This window comes from Somniosus microcephalus, chromosome 30, assembly GCF_052327205.1.
Source record: "Somniosus microcephalus isolate GS21.2 chromosome 30, FLI_Smic_1.0, whole genome shotgun sequence".
Classification (NCBI taxonomy): domain Eukaryota; kingdom Metazoa; phylum Chordata; class Chondrichthyes; order Squaliformes; family Somniosidae; genus Somniosus; species Somniosus microcephalus.
This window is the reverse complement of record NC_141016.1, coordinates 16,488,985-16,511,059: the sequence shown is the minus strand read 5'-3', so window position 1 is coordinate 16,511,059 and position 22,075 is coordinate 16,488,985. Positions and strand designations below refer to the sequence as shown.

Here is a 22,075-nt window from a genome sequence, read left to right as displayed (position 1 = left end):
ACTCTGATTTGTCAGCTTCTTCGCTCGGCCCGCCCCCCCTTACTCCACTATCATTGGCTACAGCCGCGCTAATCCTGCATCTGATTTGCCATCTCTTCGCCAGGTCCGCCCCCTACTCCCTTACGATTGGCTGCCGCCGCGCTAGTCCCGCCCAGACTCCCTTATGATTGGCCTGCCTTCAACCCCCCCCTGCCCTTGCTGTCAATCACAGGCTTCGCGCTGACAACCTGGACGTTAGCTCACTGAGGTAAACTCTCTTTAAACTGCTGGGTGTTGGGGTTGAAATGACAGCAGGTGAAGGTTCCAAGCTAGTTCTTGTCAACCAGCGTTTGCAGTCACGGTTTAATTAGCTTTACTGAAGAGAATACAAAGGTGGTTCATTTTCTGACGTCATTGGACAAGTGCCGAGGCCTTTGGAGAGCAAATCTCAAAAAACAAACCTCAGAAGTTGCATAAAGCAGGAAATATAACCCCCCGCCCCAGGCTAAATAGTTGACTGTCAACCTTACGACCTGTGTGCCAACGGAAGGTGTGCTGTTGAACTTCGACTACAAAAATCCAGGCTGACCCTCCAGTGCAGTGCTGAGGGAGTGCTGCACTGTCGGAGGTGCCGTCTTTCGGATGAGACGTTAAACCGAGGCCCCGTCTGGCCTCTCAGGTGGACGTAAAAGATCCCGCGGCACTATTTTCGAAGAAGAGCAGGGGAGTTGGCCAATATTTATCCCTCAATCAACACCATTAAAAAACAGATTATCTGGTCATTATCACATTGCTGTTTGTGGGAGCTTGCTGTGCGCAAATTGGCTGCCACATTTCGCACATTACAACAGTGACTACTTCAAGAAGTACTTCATTGGCTGTAAAGCGCTGTGGGATGTCCGGTGGTCATTCTTTTACATTCGATAGAACAGGTGGACATAACATGGACGATGCAATTAGTAATGAGATAAGTGTATTTTCAATAAAAAGAGGGGATATATTAAATAAACTAATCAAACTCAAAAGAGGATAAAACCCCATGTCCAGATGGATTGCATCCACGCATTTTAAAAGAATCTAGGGAAGAGATAGCAGAGGCATTACTAAACATATTTAATAATTCGTTAGAAAAAGGTGTAGTGTCAGAAGACTGGCGGATAGCTAACATAATACCTGTATTCAAGAAGAGGATAGAACATGTCCAGTGAATTATAGACGAGTCAGCTTAACATCGTTGGTAGGAAAAATAATGGAATCCCTACTAAAGGAGAAACCAAAAATATAATAAGGAATAGTCAGCATGGATTTCAAAAGGGAAAGTCTTGCTTGACTAACCTCATTGAATTTTTTGAAGAGGTAACAGAGAGATGGTAATGCAGTAGATGTAATTTATCTAGATTTTCAAAAGGCCTTCGATAAGTTACCCCATAATAGACTGATGAATAAGGTCAGAGAATGCGGAGTCAGGGGACAAGTAGCAGAATGGATAGCTAGCTGGCTTCAAGACAGACAGCAGAGAGATGGGGTAAAGGGTAGCTATTCACAGTGGCCGAAGGTGGGTAGTGGGGTTCCACAAGGATCAGTGCTGGGACCACTGTTGTTCACAATTTACATTAATGATTTTGACTTTGGAATCAAAAACCCAATTTCTAAATTTGCGGAGGACACCAAATTTTCAATACTGAGGAGGACTGCAACAAATTACAGGAGGACGTTAATAAACTTGCAGAATGGGCATATAATTGGAAAATGAAGTTCAACACAGATAAATGTGAGGTTATTACATTTTGGTAGGAAGGATAGGGAGGTCACATTACTTGGAGGGTGCGAGTATAGGTGGGGTAGAGGAACAAAGGGATCTCGGAGTACAAATACACAAATCACTAAAAGTAGCGACACAGGTTAGCAAGGCCATAAAAAAAATCAAACCTAGCACTCGGGTTTATTTCTAGAGGGATAGAATTGAAAAGTAGGGAGGTTATGCTAAACCTGTATCGAATGTTGGTTAGACCACACTTAGAGTACTGTGTACAGTTCTGGTCACCATATTATAAAAAGGATATAGAGGCACTAGAGAGGGTGCAGAGAAGATTTACAAGGATGATACCAGAAATGCGAGGGTTTACATATCAGGAAAGGATGAACAGGCTGGGTCTCTTTTCTCTTGAGAAAAGAAGGCTGAGGGGTGACCTAATAGAGATCTTTAAAATTATGAAAGGTTTTGATAGAGTGGATACAGAGTGTTTCCACTTGTGGGGAAGAGCATAACTATAGGCCATCAATATAAGATAGTCACCAAGAAATAAAATAGGGAATTCAGAAGAAACGTCTTTACCCAAAGTGTGGTGAGAATGTGGAACTCGCTACCACAGGGAGTGGTTGAAGCGAACAGTATAGATGCATTTAAGGGGAGGCTGGACAAGCATATGAGGGGGAAGGGAATAGAGGGTTATGCTGATAGATTTAGATGAGGAAAGACGGGAGGAGACTCGAGTGGAGCATAAACGTCGGCATGGACTGGTTGGGCCGAATGGCCTGTTGCTGTGCTGTCTATCCGATGTAATCCTATGTATGTACCTTAAATCTTGGGAGAGTCAAAATTGCCTCCGGTCTAGTTTAATATAAAGGCATCAAGTTTTGGCTCCCAACAGATCTTGTGTGTTTCTGGCCTTGACCCCAATCAACCTGCTTGACTACCATCTCAGACCAAGTCAGTTGGTGCAAAACCTTGGTGTGTTGCTTGATTCTGAGCTGGGTTTCCTTTCCTACACCCACTCCCATCGCCGAGACTACATTCACAACAGTGCGAGCCTCAAGCCCTGCCTCTCCCCCACTGCTGTTGAGACTCTAATCCATACTTTGATCACCGCAAGGCTCCAACTTTGCTGATGCTCTCTTAATCTTCATTGGCTGTAAAGCACTTTGAGACGTCCGGTGGTCGTGAAAGGCGCTATATAAATGCAAGTCTTTCTTTCTTTAATCAGCCTCCACCTTCCACAAACTGCAGAATGACATTGCCCAAATCCTTATCTGTTGAAAACCTCATATTGCCGTTACCCTGGTCCTCACCAGCCTCTAAGTGCTCCCTGTCACCATATAATTCAAATTTGAGGATTCTGATTCTCACCTTAAAATAATCTGCCTCTCTTTTGTGGCATTAACTGAGCCCATGTGGCCACGGAGAGGGAGCATGCGGTATCCACCGGTACGTTTGAGGCCTTCCCGCGACTGGTGGGCACCGCAGGGTATAGAGTGACTTTTAGTCACCAATAATAATACAATTTAATTGTTTAATAATTTCTAGTTTTTTATGTTGCTTTGTTAAGCATATTATTTTTAATGGGCTTTTTTTTTTATTAAAAAAGGCCCCCAAAGCCTCACCCCACTCAGACTCAATGATCTTCTTCAGCCCTATGCCTCTACATGCACACTTCTTTCCTCTGACACTGGTCTGCTCCTCACTCCCTGTCCTCTGGTCCACCTTTGCTGTCCATTCTTTCAGCCACCATACATTTGCCTTCTGGAGCTCCTTCTGCTTTTAAAAGCCTACTGAACACTTTTCAACCCCACTCCTTCATTCCATTCCCCCGAAGATTTTCTCTCCTGGTCATTGTCCATCAATCTGTAAAGTGCTGCAGAACATCTTTCTGACATGAAGAGTGCTATCTAAATGAAGATTTTTTTAATTGTTACAGATAATACCAACCTGTGACTTGTCACTTATCAGGAATGGCAATGGCTTATTAGGTTTTTAAAATGTGACGTGTTGGCCTGGGCATTGCTTTTAAAAATAAACACCGCTCCATTCATTTTTATTTTAGCCACCTTGTTTCATTCTTACTGATCATAAATGTCACGTCTAACATTTCCAGTATTTACAGCCCTGTCGCTCCATTCCAATTTTGTTAAAAATATCAAGGAAAAACATTCCACCCTATGTTAGTGGATGAAAGAATGTACAGCACAGAAGGAGTTCATTCATCCCAATGCGCCTGTGCCCTCTTCAGCTGGAAATGTCTACTTTAATTCCATTCCCCTGCCATTTCTCCATATTCTTCCCTTTCAAACACTTATCTAATCCCTTTCAAATGCTGTTATAGTCTCTGCTTCAGTGGTACAGGAATCTACCTTCTGACAACTCTTTGTGTGAAGACATTTCTCCAAACTTCCCCTTGTTCTTCTGGTGATAGTCCTGAGCCTACACCCCCTTTGTTCTTCTGGCGATAGTCCTGAGCCTACACCCCCTTTGTTCTTCTGGCGATAGTCCTGAGCCTACACCCCCTTTGTTCTTCTGGTGATAGTCCTGAGCCTACACCCACTTTCTTCTTCTGGCGATAGTCCTGAGCCTACACCCCCTTTGTTACTGATTTGCTAACCAATGGAAACAACTTTTTTCTATTAGCAACAACAACAACAACATGTATTTATATAAGTACCTTCAAGGTAGAAAAATCCAAGGTGCCTCATGGAGATGTAAGGAAAAAAATGGACACTGAGACACAGATGGGGATACGAGGAGGAATGACCAAAAGCTCGGTCAAAGAAGTTTGTTTTAAGGATGGTCTTAAAGGATGAAAGGGATGAGGAGAGGTGAAGGGGTTTAAGAAGGGAACTCCAGAGCGTAGGGCTTAGGCGGCTGAACATACGGCTGCCAGTAGTGGGGCAAAGGGTAGAGGGATACGCAAAAGCTGGACTCAGAGGAATGGAAAGTCTGGGTGCAGTTCTAATGCTGGAGAAGGTCACAGGGATAGGGAAGGGCATTTAAACACAAGGATGAGAATTTTAAATGTGAAGTGTTGGGGACGAGGAACCAGTGTAGCTCAGTGAGGACGGGTGTGATGGGCAAGTGGGACTGTGTTGCGCATTGGATACGGGTAGCAGAGGTTTGGATGAGCTGAGGTTTACAGAGTGTGGAGGTTGGGAGTCCAGCCAAGAGGGCACTGGAATAGTCAAGTCTAGAAGTCACAACGGCATGGATGAGGGTTTTAGCGGCAGATGGGCTGAGATAGGGGTGAAAGCAGGCGATGTTAGAGGTAGGAAGTAGGTGGTCTTTGTGATGGACAGCGTATGGTGTTGGAAACTTAACTTGGGGTGAAATGAGAAGACAAGATTGCGACCAGTCTGGCTCAGCGTGAAAACCCCTATTAGATTCCTCCTTTAACCTTCTCTATTCCGGTGAAAATAAACTCCATTAAAAAAAACCTGTGATTTGGAAGCAAACTTTTACTATATCCTATCCATAGCTGCAATATCTTTCCTATTATGGGATACAGGAAACTTTGTGATATCCGGCACCGACAGGACCGAGCTGTTGCCATCCCATCAAAACTGCCGGACAAACCAGCGCTAATGTTAAAACATATACGGAAGCTTTTGAGCTCCGTATCTAGCAACAAACCCTGTTGCTTCTAAACAGTCGGCCGTAGCTTGCAAGCGTCTCTGTAGCTAAGCAACAGCTTTAGCTAGACCGTGCAGAGTCTGACTAGTGAAAAAAAAGCAACGAAAAGAAAAAAAACTTACTGAACCGACTCCTGAATTTTGCCGGTGGATCGAGCATTCCGGACAGTTAACCTCCGGATAAACCAAAGTTTCCTGTATCTAGAATTCCTCTCACACCTCCAACTTAATCAGTGTCTTGAAAATGATTGTGAAACTTTAATAAAGAGCTATTTTTCTGTCATGAAGTTCTTACAAAGTTGATTAAATTACCATATTCATCAGTATTATAATGCAGGCTCTCGCTAATGGAACTGCAATTCTATGTTTGGTCGGAGCCAGACCTGGGAGCATTTGTTCGAAGCTCAGCTGCTGTTTCCAAGTGAGACGACTGTCTATCTCCAAGGGTTGGAGGATGAGGCTCGTCCAGTTCCTGACTGCCGGCGATCAGAATGGAATGAGAGTGGGAGTACAGGAGAAGGATGGAGGGAATGTTATTGATCTGAATTTATTTGATAGCTCCCTCCCCAGAACCATGAAGGAGTTTCTGGAAAAGGGAGAGACTGCCATGGAAACTGCAAGAAGGTATTTGATCATTTTGTTCATTAATTTTTAATTGTTAAAATTGTTTCTCTATATATCAAAATCAGTAATAGTTAGAAAAGCATGGGAGCCAGAAAAGTCAATGCTCCTCTTGCTGTTTTAGTCTCTTTCATTTTTTTTGCTAAAAGATGTGAAGTGTGATTGGCTAAACAACCATCACAAGCAATCTCTGTATCATAACATCAGACAGTAAGTACATGCTGGGAAGTGATGTCAGCGGGAACTTAGTATCTTGTGTTTGTTGATGTCATAAAAGCACTTTGGGCGCGATCTTGTCCCGATCCGGGGCGATGTGCTCGGCACCGCCACGCGGGGAATGTCCCGATCCGGGGCGATGTGCTCGGCACCGCCACGCGGGGAATGTCCCGATCCGGGGCGATGGGCTCGGCCCCGCCACGCGGGGAATGTCCCGATCCGGGGCGATGGGCTCGGCCCCGCCACGCGGGGAATGTCCCGATCCGGGGCGATGGGCTCGGCACCGCCACGCGGGGAATGTCCCGATCCGGGGCGATGGGCTCGGCCCCGCCACGCGGGGAATGTCCCGATCCGGGGCGATGGGCTCGGCCCCGCCACGCGGGGAATGTCCCGATCCGGGGCGATGGGCTCGGCCCCGCCACGCGGGGAATGTCCCGATCCGGGGCGATGGGCTCGGCCCCGCCACGCGGGGAATGTCCCGATCCGGGGCGATGGGCTCGGCCCCGCCACGCGGGGAATGTCCCGATCCGGGGCGATGGGCTCGGCCCCGCCACGCGGGGAATGTCCCGATCCGGGGCGATGGGCTCGGCACCGCCACGCGGGGAATGTCCCGATCCGGGGCGATGTGCTCGGCACCGCCACGCGGGGAATGTCCCGATCCGGGGCGATGTGCTCAGCACCACCACGCGTGGCGCTGCCGCATTGCAGGGGCTCGTCCCTCAATTAAAGGGAAGGGCTCCCCGCTGCGAGCTCTACATTTTTGTTGGCATTTGCTGGAGTGCGGGAGTACCGCGCTGACCAATCACTGCACTCAGCCTGTGTCTGGTGCTCAGAATTTTTTTTTTTTTTTTTTTAATCGGCGACTTTTCCATGTCGTCTGGCCCACGAGTGGCCGGCCTCACTGTTCGCGCTGCACCCGGAGATGACCTCATGATCCCCGGGCGCAGAAGATCGGGGCGATACCCGGTAGAGCCACCGCTAACCTCCCGCGGAATTTCGCGGGAGGCGCGGTTATCGCCCCGAGGGGGTGATAAGCCATTTTTGCCCCATAAGCTCCTCCCACTGGAGGCACAAACAAGGGGAATTTCACCCCTTCCTATCTCTAATCTCCTCCAGCCCCACAACCCCCCCCTCCGAGATCTCTGCGCTCCTCTAATTCTGCACTCTTGTGCATCCCTGATTTTAATCGCTAACCCATTGGTGGCCGTGCCTTCTGCTGCCAAGGTCCTAAGCTCTGGAATTCCCTCCCTAAACCTCTGTGCCGCTCCACCTCTCTTTCTTTCTTTAAGACGCTCCTTAAAACCTACCTTTTTGACCAAGCTTTTGGTCATCTGCCCTAATTTCTCATTATGTGGCTCGGTGTCAAATTTTGTTTGATAATCGCTCCTGTGAAGCGCCTTGGGACGTTTTACTGCATTAAAGGTGCTATATAAATACAAGTTGCTGTTGTCACTGTTGTAATATAGTAAACGCAGCTGCCAATTTGCGCGAGCTCCCACGAACAGCAATGTGATAATGACCAAATAATCTGTTTTTGTGATGTTGTTTGAGGGATAAATATTGGCCAGGACAATAGTTTCTTGAATTGTTTTGTTTGTGTAAGTATTGGTATGGTGTTAAGAGATGTTGACATATTTACAGGGAATATTGAGTCTGCTGTTGTTCAGCCTGAATAACTGTGTTACTCCTATAATTTGACAGTGACCCTCCAGAATTTGTTTTTATTGTGTATACAGAGCCCTGGATTGTGGAAAGCATGCCCTGTGTCACTCAGAGATAACGCTTCTGCCACCTGTAACTAACCCAGACAAAGTGGTGTGTGTTGGGATGAACTATATGGATCACTGCCTGGAGCAGAATGTGGCAATCCCAAAGGAGCCAATTATATTTAGCAAGTTTGGTAGTTCCATAGTGGGGCCCTACAGTGACATCATCCACCCTGCGGAGAGCAATGTAAGTATGTTTCTCTTCTACAGTTGGGGGAGAGGGTGGATCTGACATGACTAGAGGGAGGAAGGGGTCAAGGCCCTATTGGGTAGGTGACGGAAGGGGTTAAAGTATCACCCATCAATAGTTTACGGTGAGTGGAAAGTGTTCTTACCTTAAACTTGGTCCACTTAGATTGCACCTTGTACAGGAGTACTTACTTCTAGTCTGAGGTGTGTACCTATGACAAGGATAGCCTTACATCTATGCCGGACCCTTGACGGCGTTCTGGTGAAGCACCCACCTGAAATGTTAAGCTGTCTTCCTCTTTCAGTTGCTGACCAAGCTGCTATGCATCTGCAGCATGTTCTGTTTTTATACTTGTGGGTATAGTGCATGTAGACGGAAAATGGTTCGGCATTTTCAGTTTCTCTTTATTTGAGCGGAGCTGACTGCAGATATCGGTTAAATGCCAGTAGTTCTTTGCCTGTATCTAATATTACAGTATTCATCAACAATGGTTCTCATTTGTGTTTTGGTCCCTCTTGCAGGAAGTGGACTGGGAGGTGGAGCTGGCGTTTGTCATTGGGAAGAAGGGGAAGCACATTAAGGTCTGTCCATGTTAATATGTGTTCATTATATGCCCACGGTATAAACCAGCAGGAAGCCAGAGCTTAGAGAGTGCCTGTGACAACTACTAGCCCAACTAATCTCTACCACAGACTCTCACCTTCTCCGATACCACATTTAGTGTAAGGAGAGGCCATTGGGATCTGGAAAATGTCACAATTGGATCTAATGCCATATTCCTGCTACCCTCCATTTAATGTGTGAGCTGTTTGCAGTGTTGGCAGATAGAGGTAAAGGCCCAGTGCAGGACTGGTAAGGATACAGCCCATAGGAGAAGCAGGACTTTATAATTGAAATGCAGCAGCTTGACAGATGCTTTGTACATCTGTGTGGGGAAAAAGACTTGCAACTATATGCCTTACTGTGTCTCAAGATGTCCCAAAGTCCAGTGAATTATTTTTAAATGACAATACTGTTATGTAGGCAGATGTGACAGCCAATTTTCACACAGCAAGATCCCAGAAATAGTAAAGTAGATGAATGACCAATTAATCTGTTTTTAGATGAGAAAGGAGTGTTAGTCAGGACACTGGGAGCTTCCTGTTGTTCTTTGTAAGGTGCCATGAGATCTTTCATGTCCCCATAACAGACAGAAGGGGCCTCGGATTAACATCTCATTTAAAGGTAGTCAGCACTTCCTCAATACTGCATTGGCATGTCAGCCTAGGTTATGTGCTCAGTGGGGCTTGGATCCATGAGCTTCTGACTACGAGGCAAGCACGCTATCAGGACTGCTACACATCATGTACAGTGGCCAGGAACTCCTGCTGAATGAGGCAGTAGACCAGGGCTGAGGTGCTACCCAGCTGGGGAGTGGTGTGTGGTGCACAGGGCCTAAGATAATGGGAGACAATAGAGTCTCTTGGATGGCTTGGTGGGTCAATGCAATTCCTGGTGTGTTACTGAACCATTTTTATTATTTGAGCAACCAAGGTCAATGGACAAGGCTTCAGTGCAGGGCATCAGCAAGGGTGGAAAGAGCAGGAGAGATTACGAGTTAAATCAGAGTCACAATTAGGTGACACCAAGAATGGGTTTTAAAAACCTGAAGATTGTATGAAGGAGTTGAAGAGTTTTGAAGTCTCCAGCACTGGTCTGCTGGTCTCCTACTTTTCTCTCTCCAATTCCTGGTCAGCACCCAGAACAGACAACACTGTACTCCTATCCTGCAGAATTAATCTGTTTGAATTTGCGAATCCTGCAGCATAATATCTGTTCTCAGCTCCGTATCCCCCATTAGTAGATATAAAATCCTAAATCCTGCCAGATTCAAACATGAATTGAGTACTAAAGGAACACCACTGACTGTTTCCAATCCAAATTTGGGCAGACTGTTCTGCATGCTCACTGGGTGTCAGATAGGGGATAGCAGGAGAATAGCAGACCAGTTCTGAAGAGTACTGTGGGGAGCCAGTTGCTGTATAACTAACAGCGAACCAGACTAATTCGGATCAGATTTAGGATCGCATCAGAAGTTTATGTAATAAATGTAGGCAGCCTTAATTGAGTGGGAGTGTGGAGCTGAAGGGTGCACAAAAGTAGGGGCAGGCCGGGAGCAGAAATCTCAATACCTCAACGTTTATTATCAGTCCCCTCAGAGTTCAATATTTCGAGACTCCACTGTAGGGTCCTGGGTGGCCAGTTGGTGACTGAGGAGATTCAGACAATGAGTACTGTGAATTGAATGAAAGAGCTGGCAATAAATGTCATACCCTCTTCACAGAAAGAAGAAGCAATGGACTTTGTGGCTGGGTTTACGGTCGCAAATGATGTCAGTGCACGGGACTGGCAGATGAAGCGAAATGGCAAGCAGTGGCTGCTGGGTAAAACGTTTGACACATTCTGTCCACTGGGACCAGCCATAGTCACCAGAGATGCTCTCTCAGGTACTGATAGGACACTGCATCTGGGACCAGATAGTGCTACCATGCCTGTTCTCGCTGACCTACACTGGCTCCCAGTCCCCAAACACCTCCATTTTAAAATTCTCATCCTTGTTTTCAAATCCCTCCATGGCCTCGCCCCTCCCTATCTCTGTAACCTGCTCCAGCCCCACAACCCTCTGAGATCTCTGCATTCCTCCAATTCTGGTCTCTTTTTAGACGTGTCAGTTACATTTTCCTGTAACCTCTTATCTACTAGTCACTGTATACCAAACCTGTTTCTGTCACCTTTTCATTATTACCCTTTGATTAATGTCTCATTATCTTTACTGCAATTGGCACACTCTCTGTATAATAATTCAAATTCATGCTATTAGATAATAGGGATGAAGAATAAAGACACCTGCTGGAAACCTGACGGCAGTGATTCAGTCTCTGGGTTCTGCAAATATTCATAACATTTGTAAATTGTTTGAGCTTTGTTCTCATGGTTTTCAAGAAAGCTCAATGTTAATTACTGCCTTGTATGAAGAAGTCTTGCATTTCCAATGGCACTATTTGAAGAAGAGCGGGGCAGTGGGACTAACTGGATTGCTCCTCGAAAGAGCCGGCGCAGACTCGATTGGCCCAATGGCCTCCTTCTCTGCTATACTATTCTGTGAATTTTCCAGTGCCTTGGCCAACATTCCTTCCACACCACCAAAAGCAGATGAACTGATAGAATTGCATAAAATTTACAGAACAGAAATAGGCCATTCAGTCTGTGCCGATGTTGATGCTCCACACGAGCCTCCTCCCACTCTATTTACTTCATCTCACCCTATCGACATATCCTTCTATTCCTTTTTCCCTCATACTTAGCTAGCTTCCCTTAAATGCATCTCTGCTATTCGTCTCAACCACTCCACGTGGTAGCGCGTTCCACATTCTCAACACACACTGCGTAAAGAAGTTTCTCCTGAATTCCTTCTTAGATTTATTAGTGAATATCTTGTATTTATGGCGGCTAGTTTTGGACTACCTCACAAGTGGAATCATCTTCTCTTCATCTATCCTGTCAAACCCCTTCATAATTTTAAAGACCTCTATCAGGCCTCCTCTCAGTCCTCTCTTTTCTAGAGAAAAGAACCCCAGCATGTTCAGTCTTTCCTGATATTGGTATCATCCTTGTAAATATTTTTTGCACTTTCTCCAGTGCTTCTATATCCTTTTTGTAATACGGAGACCAGAACTGTGCACAGTACTCCAAGTGTGGTCTAAGGCTCTGTATAAGTTTAACATAACTTCTCTGCGTCTAAATTCTATTTCTTTAGAAACAAACCGTAGTGCTTTGTTTGCACTTTTGGCTTTGTTAACCTGCACTGTACTTAGTGATTTTTCTACCTGGACCCGAGATCCCTTTGCGCTTCTACCCCATTTAGACTCTTATTTTCCAAGAGTAGGTGGTCTTTTCATTCCTCCTACAAATATGCACCACCTCACTCATCTATGTTGAAATTCATTTGTCATTTACCACCCATTCTGCAAGTTTGTTAACGCCTTCTTGTATTTTGCAGCAGTCCTCCTCAGTATTAACCATATTGACCCAAGTTGGTGCCATCTGCAAATTTTGATATTGTACTTTTGATTCCAGAGTCCAAATTATTTATGTCAATTATGAACAGTGGTCCCAGTACTGAGCCCTGTGGAACACCACTTCCCACCTTCCGTCAGCCTGAGTAACTACCTTTAACCCCTACTCTCTGTTTTCTGCTTTGTAGCCAGTTTGCTATCCATTCTACTACTTGTCCCCTTGACCTTAGTCATGAGCAATGTTCCCTCTAATTTTTTTTGTACTGAGCGGGCCACGAACTCCTTTGAACGTGACCTTTTCGTCCGTGGGCAAATGTTACAACTACTTTTACAACAACAACAGCAACCACATAAAAGCATGTATATAGTAATGCCATATTGCCACCCCACCGTCTCAAATCATGAGACAATCAGACAAGGTTCTATACAAGTTTAACATAATGGGCTGGATTTTGTCAATGGGGACGTGATGGAGGCGGGACTCCCACTTTTTGGGTTGCAGTCCCGCCTCCATCGACTTGTGGCCAGCCCACGCTATTTTCCCTTGATTGACCTTGTTAAGCCCACCCAGCAGCTCAGCAGGCCAATTAAGGGACACCTGGTTACTGGTGATGTCAGCGATTGACATTTCATCTGTCAAGAGCTTTTGACAGATGAAAAATCAACGTTTGACAGCTCTGTGAAGCTGTCAAACACTGACAATCTGTCTTCTAACTTGAGTCCTTCTACTCAGACTCAGTTAGAGATCTCTCCAGACCAGAAAGCAGAATGCTGCAGCTTTTGACAGTTCAGTGGCCATTCTGCTTTCTGTGCCGGTGAACTGAGGGACTCCCGAGACCTGAAGGAAGGAAGCCTGCAGGAGAAAGTAAAGGTAAGTAAAACTTATTAAAACACTTTACACACTTACCTCTGCACACATGCATCCATCACTCACCTGCACAACGGGTTGGGGGCGGGATGGGTTCCTGCCCCCCGATTCTGCAATTTTCCCATCACTCCTGCCTCCAAACTCGCCTCCACGGGGCTTGGAAATTCGAGCCCACTGTCTCTGCTCTTGAATTCTATTCCTCTAGAAATGAACCCCAGTGCTTTATTTGCACTTTTATGGCTTTTTTAACCCGCGATGCTACTTTTAATGATTTGCGAATCTATACCCCGAGATCCCTTTGCGCCTCTACCCCATTTAGACTCTTATTTTCCAAGGAGTAGGTAGCCTCCTTATTCCTCCTACCAAAATACACCACCTCACTTACCTATATTGAAATTCATTTGTCACTTACATGCCCATTCTGTAAGTTTAATTATGGTAGAATTAATTAAAAGCTTTTAGTTAGTCATGAACAAACTCTATTTTAAAAAAATTATTTGTCAGAAATGACTGGGATATAAAAGAACTGCATAATAATGCATTAACACTTCAGAAACGTCACTCAGTTACACGGTTATGCATCGACAAACAATCCAAAAGCCCAAGGTGAGCTGAAAGAGGCACATCTATTAGTGGAATTTGTATTAATTTTAAGGTTTTCAACGTATTAGCCCATCCCTCATGTCACTATAGCAATGGCTGCACAGGCAGCAGGAGCAGTGGTTTTCCTATGGCGCTGACGTGCTGCAACGTCCAGATACGTAATTAGAATATTAATCACAATGCAACCAGACAACCAACAAATATAAAGTGCTGTAGTTCTTTAGTTCATAGTAGTCAAAAGAATTGAACAAAAACGGGTATCCGTATTTTCAACTTCAATCATTTCCATTAATAAACATGGTCTTCTTGAACCAGCACACCCCCAGCTATTCACAATATATATTAATGATCTAGACGAGGGAACTAGATGTAATATCTCCAAGTTTGCAGACGACACAAGCTGGGTGGGCGTGTGTGCTGTGAGGAGGATGCCGAGAAACTCCAGTATGATTTGGACAGGTTGGGTGATTGGGCAGAAGCATGGCAGATGCAATATAACATGGATAAATGCGAGGTTATCCACTTTGGTGTCAAAAACAGGAAGGCAGATTATTATCTGAATGGCAATAGATTGGGAGAAGGGGAAGTGCAACAAGACCTGGATGTCTTGCTGCAGTTGTACAGGGCCTTGGTGAGACCACATCTTGAGTATTGTGTGCAGTTTTGGTCACCTTATCTGAGGAAGGATGTTCTTGCCATGGAGGGAGTACAACGAAGATTCACCAGGCTGATACCTGGGATGGTAGGAATGACGTATGAGGAGAGATTGGGTCGATTGGGCTTATACTCGCTGGAGTTTAGAAGAATGAGAGGGGATCTCATCGAAACTTATAAAATTCTAACAGGAATTAGAAAATAAGTTCACAAAAGGAGAGTAGGTTCTGAGTTCTGCTGAGGTAATCGTGCCTGGGTTAAGTCAACCCACTGAATGCAAGCTGTAGCCAAACCTGAATGAGAAAATTCAGACTTAAAATTCCAGGCAGCTGGATTATTTTTAATGAATGGCTAGGTAGAGGTCATGACCGGGCAAGTTGTACCTGGTCTGTGAAGGAGGCTGGCTAATTGTAGATATTCTTGTGCTGTTACAAGTAGTTCTGTGCATTGTTCTTTCCAAAATGTCCTCATTCTCAGGTAGTTGGAAGAAAGATGTGTTCTTTCATGTCCACCTTACTCTTGTAATTCAGCCAAACATTCTGTGTTACAGACCCCCACAAACTGGGGATTCGCTGCCGGGTTAATGAAGAAGTGATGCAAGACAGCAACACCAATCAGCTGGTCTTTAAAACAGAGGCACTTGTCACTTGGGTGTCACGGTGAGTGTTATTTTTATAATGTCCCAACTTATTATTATAAAAGGTATTGGAATTGATTTGATATTTGGCCGTCAATGTCACAGGATTAAGACAACTTACATTTCTACTGCAAACATTTCAGAGCACTTTACAAGGTAGAACAAGTTAAACATCCAACAGGAAAAATAATTTAGGGGAAAGACCAAAGTCGCAGTTGGAGAGAAGAGTTTTTAGGAGGCTCTTGAAGGGGGAGGGGGCATGCTGAGCAGATTTTGGGAAACAGTTCCAGAGGATAGGGGGATAATAAAGGAGACACTGGGAGGGGAATGGCAGGAGTAGGGAGCAAGCAGTAATCCAGTGTGGAGCTAAAGGAGTAGATAACAGTATTGTACAGCTCAAAGTTCTTCTCCAGTGTTATACAGAGCTGCACAGGATTATTTCAGTGCAATACCAGGGAAATTCAATAATGCCAATAAAACACAAAAATGGAGTCAACCTTTAAACAGGATACATATTTGGTGCTGTACTTTCTTCCTCTCAATCTGCCGCCTGAAAAGATCATGGTTCACTTGCCCTCCTTCTCACAGCAAGAGAAATACTTGGAGGGCATGGTGACCCAGCACTGCCTGCTTTGTGAAACTTGGCTACCCCTTGTGGTGATGTATAGACAAGTTTCAGAAAGTGGAATCATCTACCCTTCAGTAGCAATCGTTCACTTCATCCCTGTCCTATGAGAAAGTAAAGGAAAACCATAAACTTTTCAGGGAGGTAGACTGGGAGAAACCTGGAGTCAGCAGTCGCTATAATGGGATCAGGACTAGTAAGAAGTTTTGTGACTAGATTGGGACGGAGAGGGTAGATCAGAAGCAACCAGCCAGAACAAGGGGAAAGCATTCCCATTCCTCCAAGCAGCAGTTTAAAGTTCACTAAAAACAATTTTTGTGCGAGAATCTGTAACCAGCGAGACCAGATCAAGACGTACAGCCAAACCTGTAACTAGCATAAGATAATTGCCTGGAATTTCCTGCAATGGCAATATTGGTGACCACTGTGTGAACCAAACAAAGAGTCCATTCACACTTTATCCAAAGACTAAAGAATATTAAAAAAAACCTAAAATATAAAAAAGTTTAATAAACTGACATTTACCCCAGTCCAACAAAAGAAAAAGCAAGATTGTGTCAGAATTTTCATTCATCTTGAAGTTAAACCATGTTCAGGTGGACACAGACTACAGTGCCACTTTGTGGAATAGTAATGTTATTACAGCAACCTGTGTCCACCCTCTCATTTCCAATTTAGTCCACAGGACACTATTTAGGCTAAAACCATAATCAACACTACAGTTAGTTCTAGATATCTATCTCAGACTCACGGATTACAGTAAAATTTGGTTATACTTCAGTGTAGTCCTGAGGGAGTACTGCATTGTTAGAGATGCTGTCTTTCAGATGAGATGTTCAACTAAGGTCTATTCAGGTAGTGGGTAAAAGATCCCTAGCAACATTTATCCCTCAGCGAACACTGCCAAAACACAGATTAACTGGTCATTTATCTCAGGTCTGTGAGACCTTGCTATGTATAAATTGGCTGCTGTGTTCACTGACAGAGCAACAGTGACTACACTTCTAAAAGTAATTAATTGGCTGGGAAGCAACTTGGGACAACCTGAGGATGTGAAAGATTCTTTCTTACTTCTTTCTTTGTTATGCTTGATTTGAGCAGCGCTGAGAGTAGGTAATCCCGAACATTTCAATCCAACTTTTGGGAATTTCTCCTTCCCAGCACAAACTGATCAGTAAAACAGATGGGAAAAAGAATGTTAAATGAGTGGGTTTTGGCGATTGGGATTTGATCAGTATGTCCACCTGATCGCTTTTAGCAGTGAGTGCTAAAAAGCCATTTGCACTATATTTCCTTTCTGTTACCAGAACACCATTTGCACTCTGTCTTGTTGCCAATTAATTTTTTTCAGGTTTATGACCCTGTATCCGGGAGATATTTTCTTAACTGGAACACCATCTGGAGTTGGAGTATTCAGGAAACCACCTGTGTTCTTCAAAGTAAGTGGTGATTCTTGCCATCACCTAAATAACGACTGTGACTTTACTTTTAAGTTATTCAGCGTGAGTGAAGTGCTTTGAGGCATTTCTGAGAGACGCAGTGAAGCACAATATAAATGCAAATTTAAGCTTCTCTCCATTTCAACACCAATAAAACCGTCATGCTCCGTATGCAGTAATAAGTGGGTAATGTTCCACAGGCAGCAACAGCACTCTGCTGTCTCATCCAAATGACCATTAATCATTGATAATGAAGAAGAAAGCTGTAGACTGCAGGAAGATATCAATGGACTGGTCAGGTGGGCAGAACAGTGGCAAATTGAATTAAATCTGGAGAAGTGTGAAGTAATCCATTTGGGGAGGGCTAACAAGGCAAGGGAATACATATAAATGATAGGACACGGAGAAGTGCAGAAGATCAGAGGGATGTCCACAGATCCCTGAAGGTAGCAGGACAGGTAGATAAGGTGGCATACGGGATACTTGTATTCTATGCCTCGGCTAATAAAGGCAAGAGCAGGGAGGTTATGCTTGAACTGTATAAAACACTAGTTAGGCCGCAGCTAGAATACTGCGTGCAGTTCTGGTCACCACATTACAGGAAGGATGTGATTGCACTAGAGAGGGTGCAAAGGAGATTTACGAGGATGTTGCCTGGGCTGGGGAATTTTAGCTATGAGGAAAGATTGGCTAGGCTGGGGTTGTTTTCTTTGGAACCGAGGAGGCACCTAATTGAGGTGTACAAAGTTATGAGGGGCCTGGATAAGAGTGGATAGGAAGGGCTGCCTGAAAGGGTGGTAGAGGCAGAGACCCTCATCACATTTAAAAAGTACTTGTGTATGCACTTGAAGTGGCATAACCTACAAGGCTATGGACCAAGTGCTGGAAAGTGGGATTGGGGTGGATAGCTCTTTGTCGGCCGGCAGACAAGATGGGGCGAATGGCCTCCTTCTGTGCTGTAAATTTCTATGATGTGTGAGCTTTGACAGTGACCGTTAGTTGACAAACACATCAGAGTACAATCCTGTCTTCACCTGATGTCCATGTATGTACTTTCCAGCAGGAGTCTCTGCATTGTGATTAGCACCAGGAACCCTGGCTAATCTTTACCTCTACCTCTCTTGTCAAGGAGTGCTAAAGCCAATTATAATGCCCGTTTAGCCATCCTGGCCTAGATTTTTTTAAAAATTTGTTCTTGGAATGCAGCCAACACCAGCAGAGCCATATTTTTATCTTTACAAACCCTGCTCATAATCTAACTCAGTTTGTTTATTTTTGTAATATTCACCCATCTCTGTAACATGTCACTACCTTCTACAGATAAAATGTGTTCATTTTGTTTGAATTTCTTGCAGCGTGGAGACACTGTGGAATGTGAAATAGATGAAATCGGAACCTTAAGGAACATTATCATTTAAGTTCTCACTGTTTTTGGATTGCGTTCACATAAGGTATCATTATTTTTACTGAGAAATATTTGAATAATATCCAAGAGTGCTGGAGGGGGTGGGGGAATGTCTGGATGACAGTAGACCAGGGTTAAGTAATGGAGATATATGGATGGAAGATGATTCTGGAGTATTGCCTGATTACCTTTGACGATTGGGAATTAAGAACTTTCTCTCAGATTAATGGTTGGGGTAGATTCCAGATTGTGCACTGATTGAGAGGGGAATGGCCTTTTCTCATTCCATGTTTACTTAGATTGTTAACCAAAATTGCTGCACATTGGGCCTGGTTTTATTGCCCATTTTGCTAGCACACGGGAGGAATTGCCACAACAATCCTGCATTGATGTTGGTTGCCGTTCCTTGTTTCAAGAAAAAGTCAAGAGAAATATTAGGAAATTAGGCCTAAACACTGCAAAGTGCAGCAGTGCTCCAAGCTCAACAATCAATATTTGACTGCACACACCATGGTTCAGAGTGCTAAACTGGGATGCTCTGTCGCATTATATAGATGTTTCAATGCATCTGCTTTAATTCAAGAAGCAACTGACAAACTGGATTAGATTAGTCAAGATGGTGGCTGTTAAACATGAGCAATAGGAGCAGGAATAGGCCACTTGGCCCCTCGAGCCTGCTCTGCCATTCAATAAGATCATGGCTGACCTTGGGCTCAAAGCCACTTCCCAGTCTGCTCCCCATAACCCTTCACTCCCTTATCTTGCAAAAATCTGTCTATCTCCACCTTAAATGTATTTAATGACCCCGCCTCCACGGCTCTCTGGAGCAGAGAATTCCACAGATTTACGACCCTCAGAGAAGAAATTCCTCCTCATCTCAGTTCTAAAAGGGCGACCCTTTATTCTAAAACTGTGCCCCCGCGTTCTAGATTTCCCCACAAGGGGAAACATCCTCTCTGCATCTACCTTGTCGAGCCCCCTCAGTATCTTATATGTTTCAATAAGATCACCTCTCATTCTTCTAAATTCCAATGAGTATAGGCCCAGCCTGCTCAACATTTCCTCTTAAGTCAACCCCCTCATCTCTGGAATTAACCTAGTGAATCGTCTCTGAACTGCCTCCAATGCAAGTATATCCTTCCTTAAATAAGGAGACCAAAACTGTACGCAGTACTCAAGGTGTGGTCTCACCAATACTCTTTTATACTCTAACCCCTTTGAAATGAAGGCCAACATTCCATTTGCCTGATTACTTGCTGTACCTGCATGCTAACTTTTTGTGTTTCATGCACAAGGACCCCCAGGTTCCTGAACTGTAGCATTTTGTAATCTCTCTCCATTTAAATAATAATTCGCTTTTTTATTTTTCCTGCTAAAGTGTATAACCTCGCACTTTCCCACATTATACTCCATCTGCCAAATGTTTGCCTACTCACTTAGCCTGTCTATATCCCTTTGCAGCTTCTTCTAGTCCTCTGCACAACTTGCTTTCCCACCCATCTTTGTATCATCTGCAAACTTGGCTACATTACACTCGGTCCCTTCATTCCAAGTCATTAATGTAGATTGTAAATAGTTGAGGCCCCAACACCGATCCCTGTGGCACCCCACTAGTTACTGTTTGCCAACCGGAAAATGACCCATTTATCCCGACTCTCTGCTTTCTGTTAGTTAGAATGGGGCTCTACAATGCTCTGGGTTTCAGAACTAAAATATTCAGCCCCATCACATCAAATAGATACATCTAAAAATAATGGTTACCATGATTTAAATAATTATTTTAAATAACTTAATTAGTTCAAGTTTACATAATTTAATAACATTTTAAATGACATGGGAGCCTTAAAGGATGGGACAAAAATCCACAGTAAATATGGAGGTGAAGATCTCTGCTCAGATACAAACTGTTCAAAGCATACAACCAGAAGCCATGTTGCACTAAAAACTGCAACACAAATTTAAACTGGAGAAACACATTTGTTTTGCAGGCTGATTTATCTGGCAAGATGGAGCATGTTTCTGTGGAGAGTGGCCAGAACATGAGGGGAAGTAGAGGTGGACTACTGGAGATGGAGCTCGTGTGTGGAGAAGCAACTGACTGATTGATTGTATCCGCATGCCAAAATATGCACTTTAATGAAAAATGGAACATTATTCATCTAGACATTTTGGAAAAAATAGATTGAAGCAGATGCAATGGAACTTCTAAATCATGTGATAGAGCATCCCAGTTTAACGTACTCAATCTTATGTGTAATCCACTTGAGAGAACAGATGGGGCCACGGTTTAACATCTTTTGAATGAGAGTAAAACTGAAGCCCCGTCTGCCCTCTCAGGTGAACGTAAAAGATCCCACAGCACTATTCAAAGAGGAGCAGGCGAGTTCTCCCAGCCAACATTTATCCCTCAACCAACATCACTAAAACAGATTATCTGTTCATTTACGCACTGCTGTTTGTGCAACCTTGCTGTGCAAATTGGCTGCCATATTTCACTACAACAGTCACTACATTTCAAAAACACTTTGTTGGATGTGAAGTGCATTGGGACATTGAGGTCATGTAAGGTGCTATAGAAATACAAATTCTTTATTTCAAACATTAATTATTAGACTTGGAAGTGCTTGGACTGCAGTTCCCAACTGCATTCTTCAGCTGATGCATTAGCTCCTTGATGTATTTGCCCAGTTAATGGAGAGCTGTTCAGTCTCCATCACTCAAAGGTATAGGTACATACAAAATGATGCTTACTGGAGTCAGTCAGGGTGAAGAGCTATCACTGAGTATTGCTCCTTGCTGTCACTGAATGAGATAACACTGAACCGAGTGCAACTTAAGAGCTAACAAACTGGATTTGCTCAACCAAGATGGTGTCTGCTGACTGGGTCTGTTCCAGAATCTGGGTTTCAGAACTGAAAAGTACATTCACCATCATCAAATCAAACAGATACATCCGAGAACAACGGTTACCATTAGTTAAATAATCATCTACTGTAATTAAAATATGCAAATTAATTATTAAATTAAAACTGTCCTAGGATTTGAACCAGAGTTAGACGAGGACTTTACACAAGTTATTTGCTTTTTGTTTTGGATATTTCTCCGATCCATTTATCATTGAGCTGACCACATTGTAGTAGCTGCAGGATAACTAAGTTCCAAACTTAAATGGCCTACTGGTAGGATGAGGGCTTTGAAATGGTGCTATTGTGGGTTCAAATATTTGCTATATTTTTTATTATAGAAAGTAGTAAAACCCACAGTATCTGGTGGCATTCCTTACAGCTGTCTTCAAGTTTGCATTAGATAGAAACAAGTCTTGAGCTCACTAACCGCATTAAATTAGTTAGTTAATTAATCTAACCTTCCCTACCCTGGAACTTGAACCCAGGACCTTTCCTATGTAGACTCTCTTAGCTGTGGTGTCTGGTGGCTATGCAGTTAACAGATTGTTTTTTTGGGAGGCTTTTATCTTTTAGAACTCTACAAACCCTTGGCTAACAAAAATCTAGGTATTAAGGGATATGAAGCCAAAGCGGGTAAATGGAATTAGAATACAGATCAGCCATGATCTCATTGAAGGGTAGAACAGGCTCGAGGGGCTGAATGGCCTCCTGCTC

The 22,075-nt window shown here is 44.0% G+C and overlaps 1 protein-coding gene across 1 annotated transcript; it reads left to right on the top strand.

The window, feature by feature from the left end:
• The first annotated feature begins 206 nt into the window (after positions 1–206).
• On the top strand, positions 207–20,544 carry fahd2a (fumarylacetoacetate hydrolase domain containing 2A). The gene is made up of 9 exons (XM_085971067.1): positions 207–247; positions 5,701–6,000; positions 7,950–8,166; positions 8,691–8,750; positions 10,493–10,655; positions 14,900–15,008; positions 16,963–17,050; positions 18,406–18,501; positions 20,444–20,544. The coding sequence occupies exons 2-8, from the start codon at positions 5,708–5,710 to the stop codon at positions 18,466–18,468; spliced, it is 993 nt and encodes a 330-aa protein (XP_085827193.1). The 5' UTR covers positions 207–247; positions 5,701–5,707; the 3' UTR covers positions 18,469–18,501; positions 20,444–20,544.
• The last annotated feature ends 1,531 nt before the right edge of the window (positions 20,545–22,075 follow it).

Coding starts and splice junctions, on each gene's coding strand:
- fahd2a (XM_085971067.1), top strand. CDS start 5,708: ATGCAGGCTCTCGCTAATGGAACTGCAATTCTATGTTTGGTCGGAGCC. Junction 6,001..7,949: donor GCCATGGAAACTGCAAGAAG/GTATTTGATCAT, acceptor TTGTGTATACAG/AGCCCTGGATTGTGGAAAGC. Junction 8,751..10,492: donor AGAAGGGGAAGCACATTAAG/GTCTGTCCATGT, acceptor CCCTCTTCACAG/AAAGAAGAAGCAATGGACTT.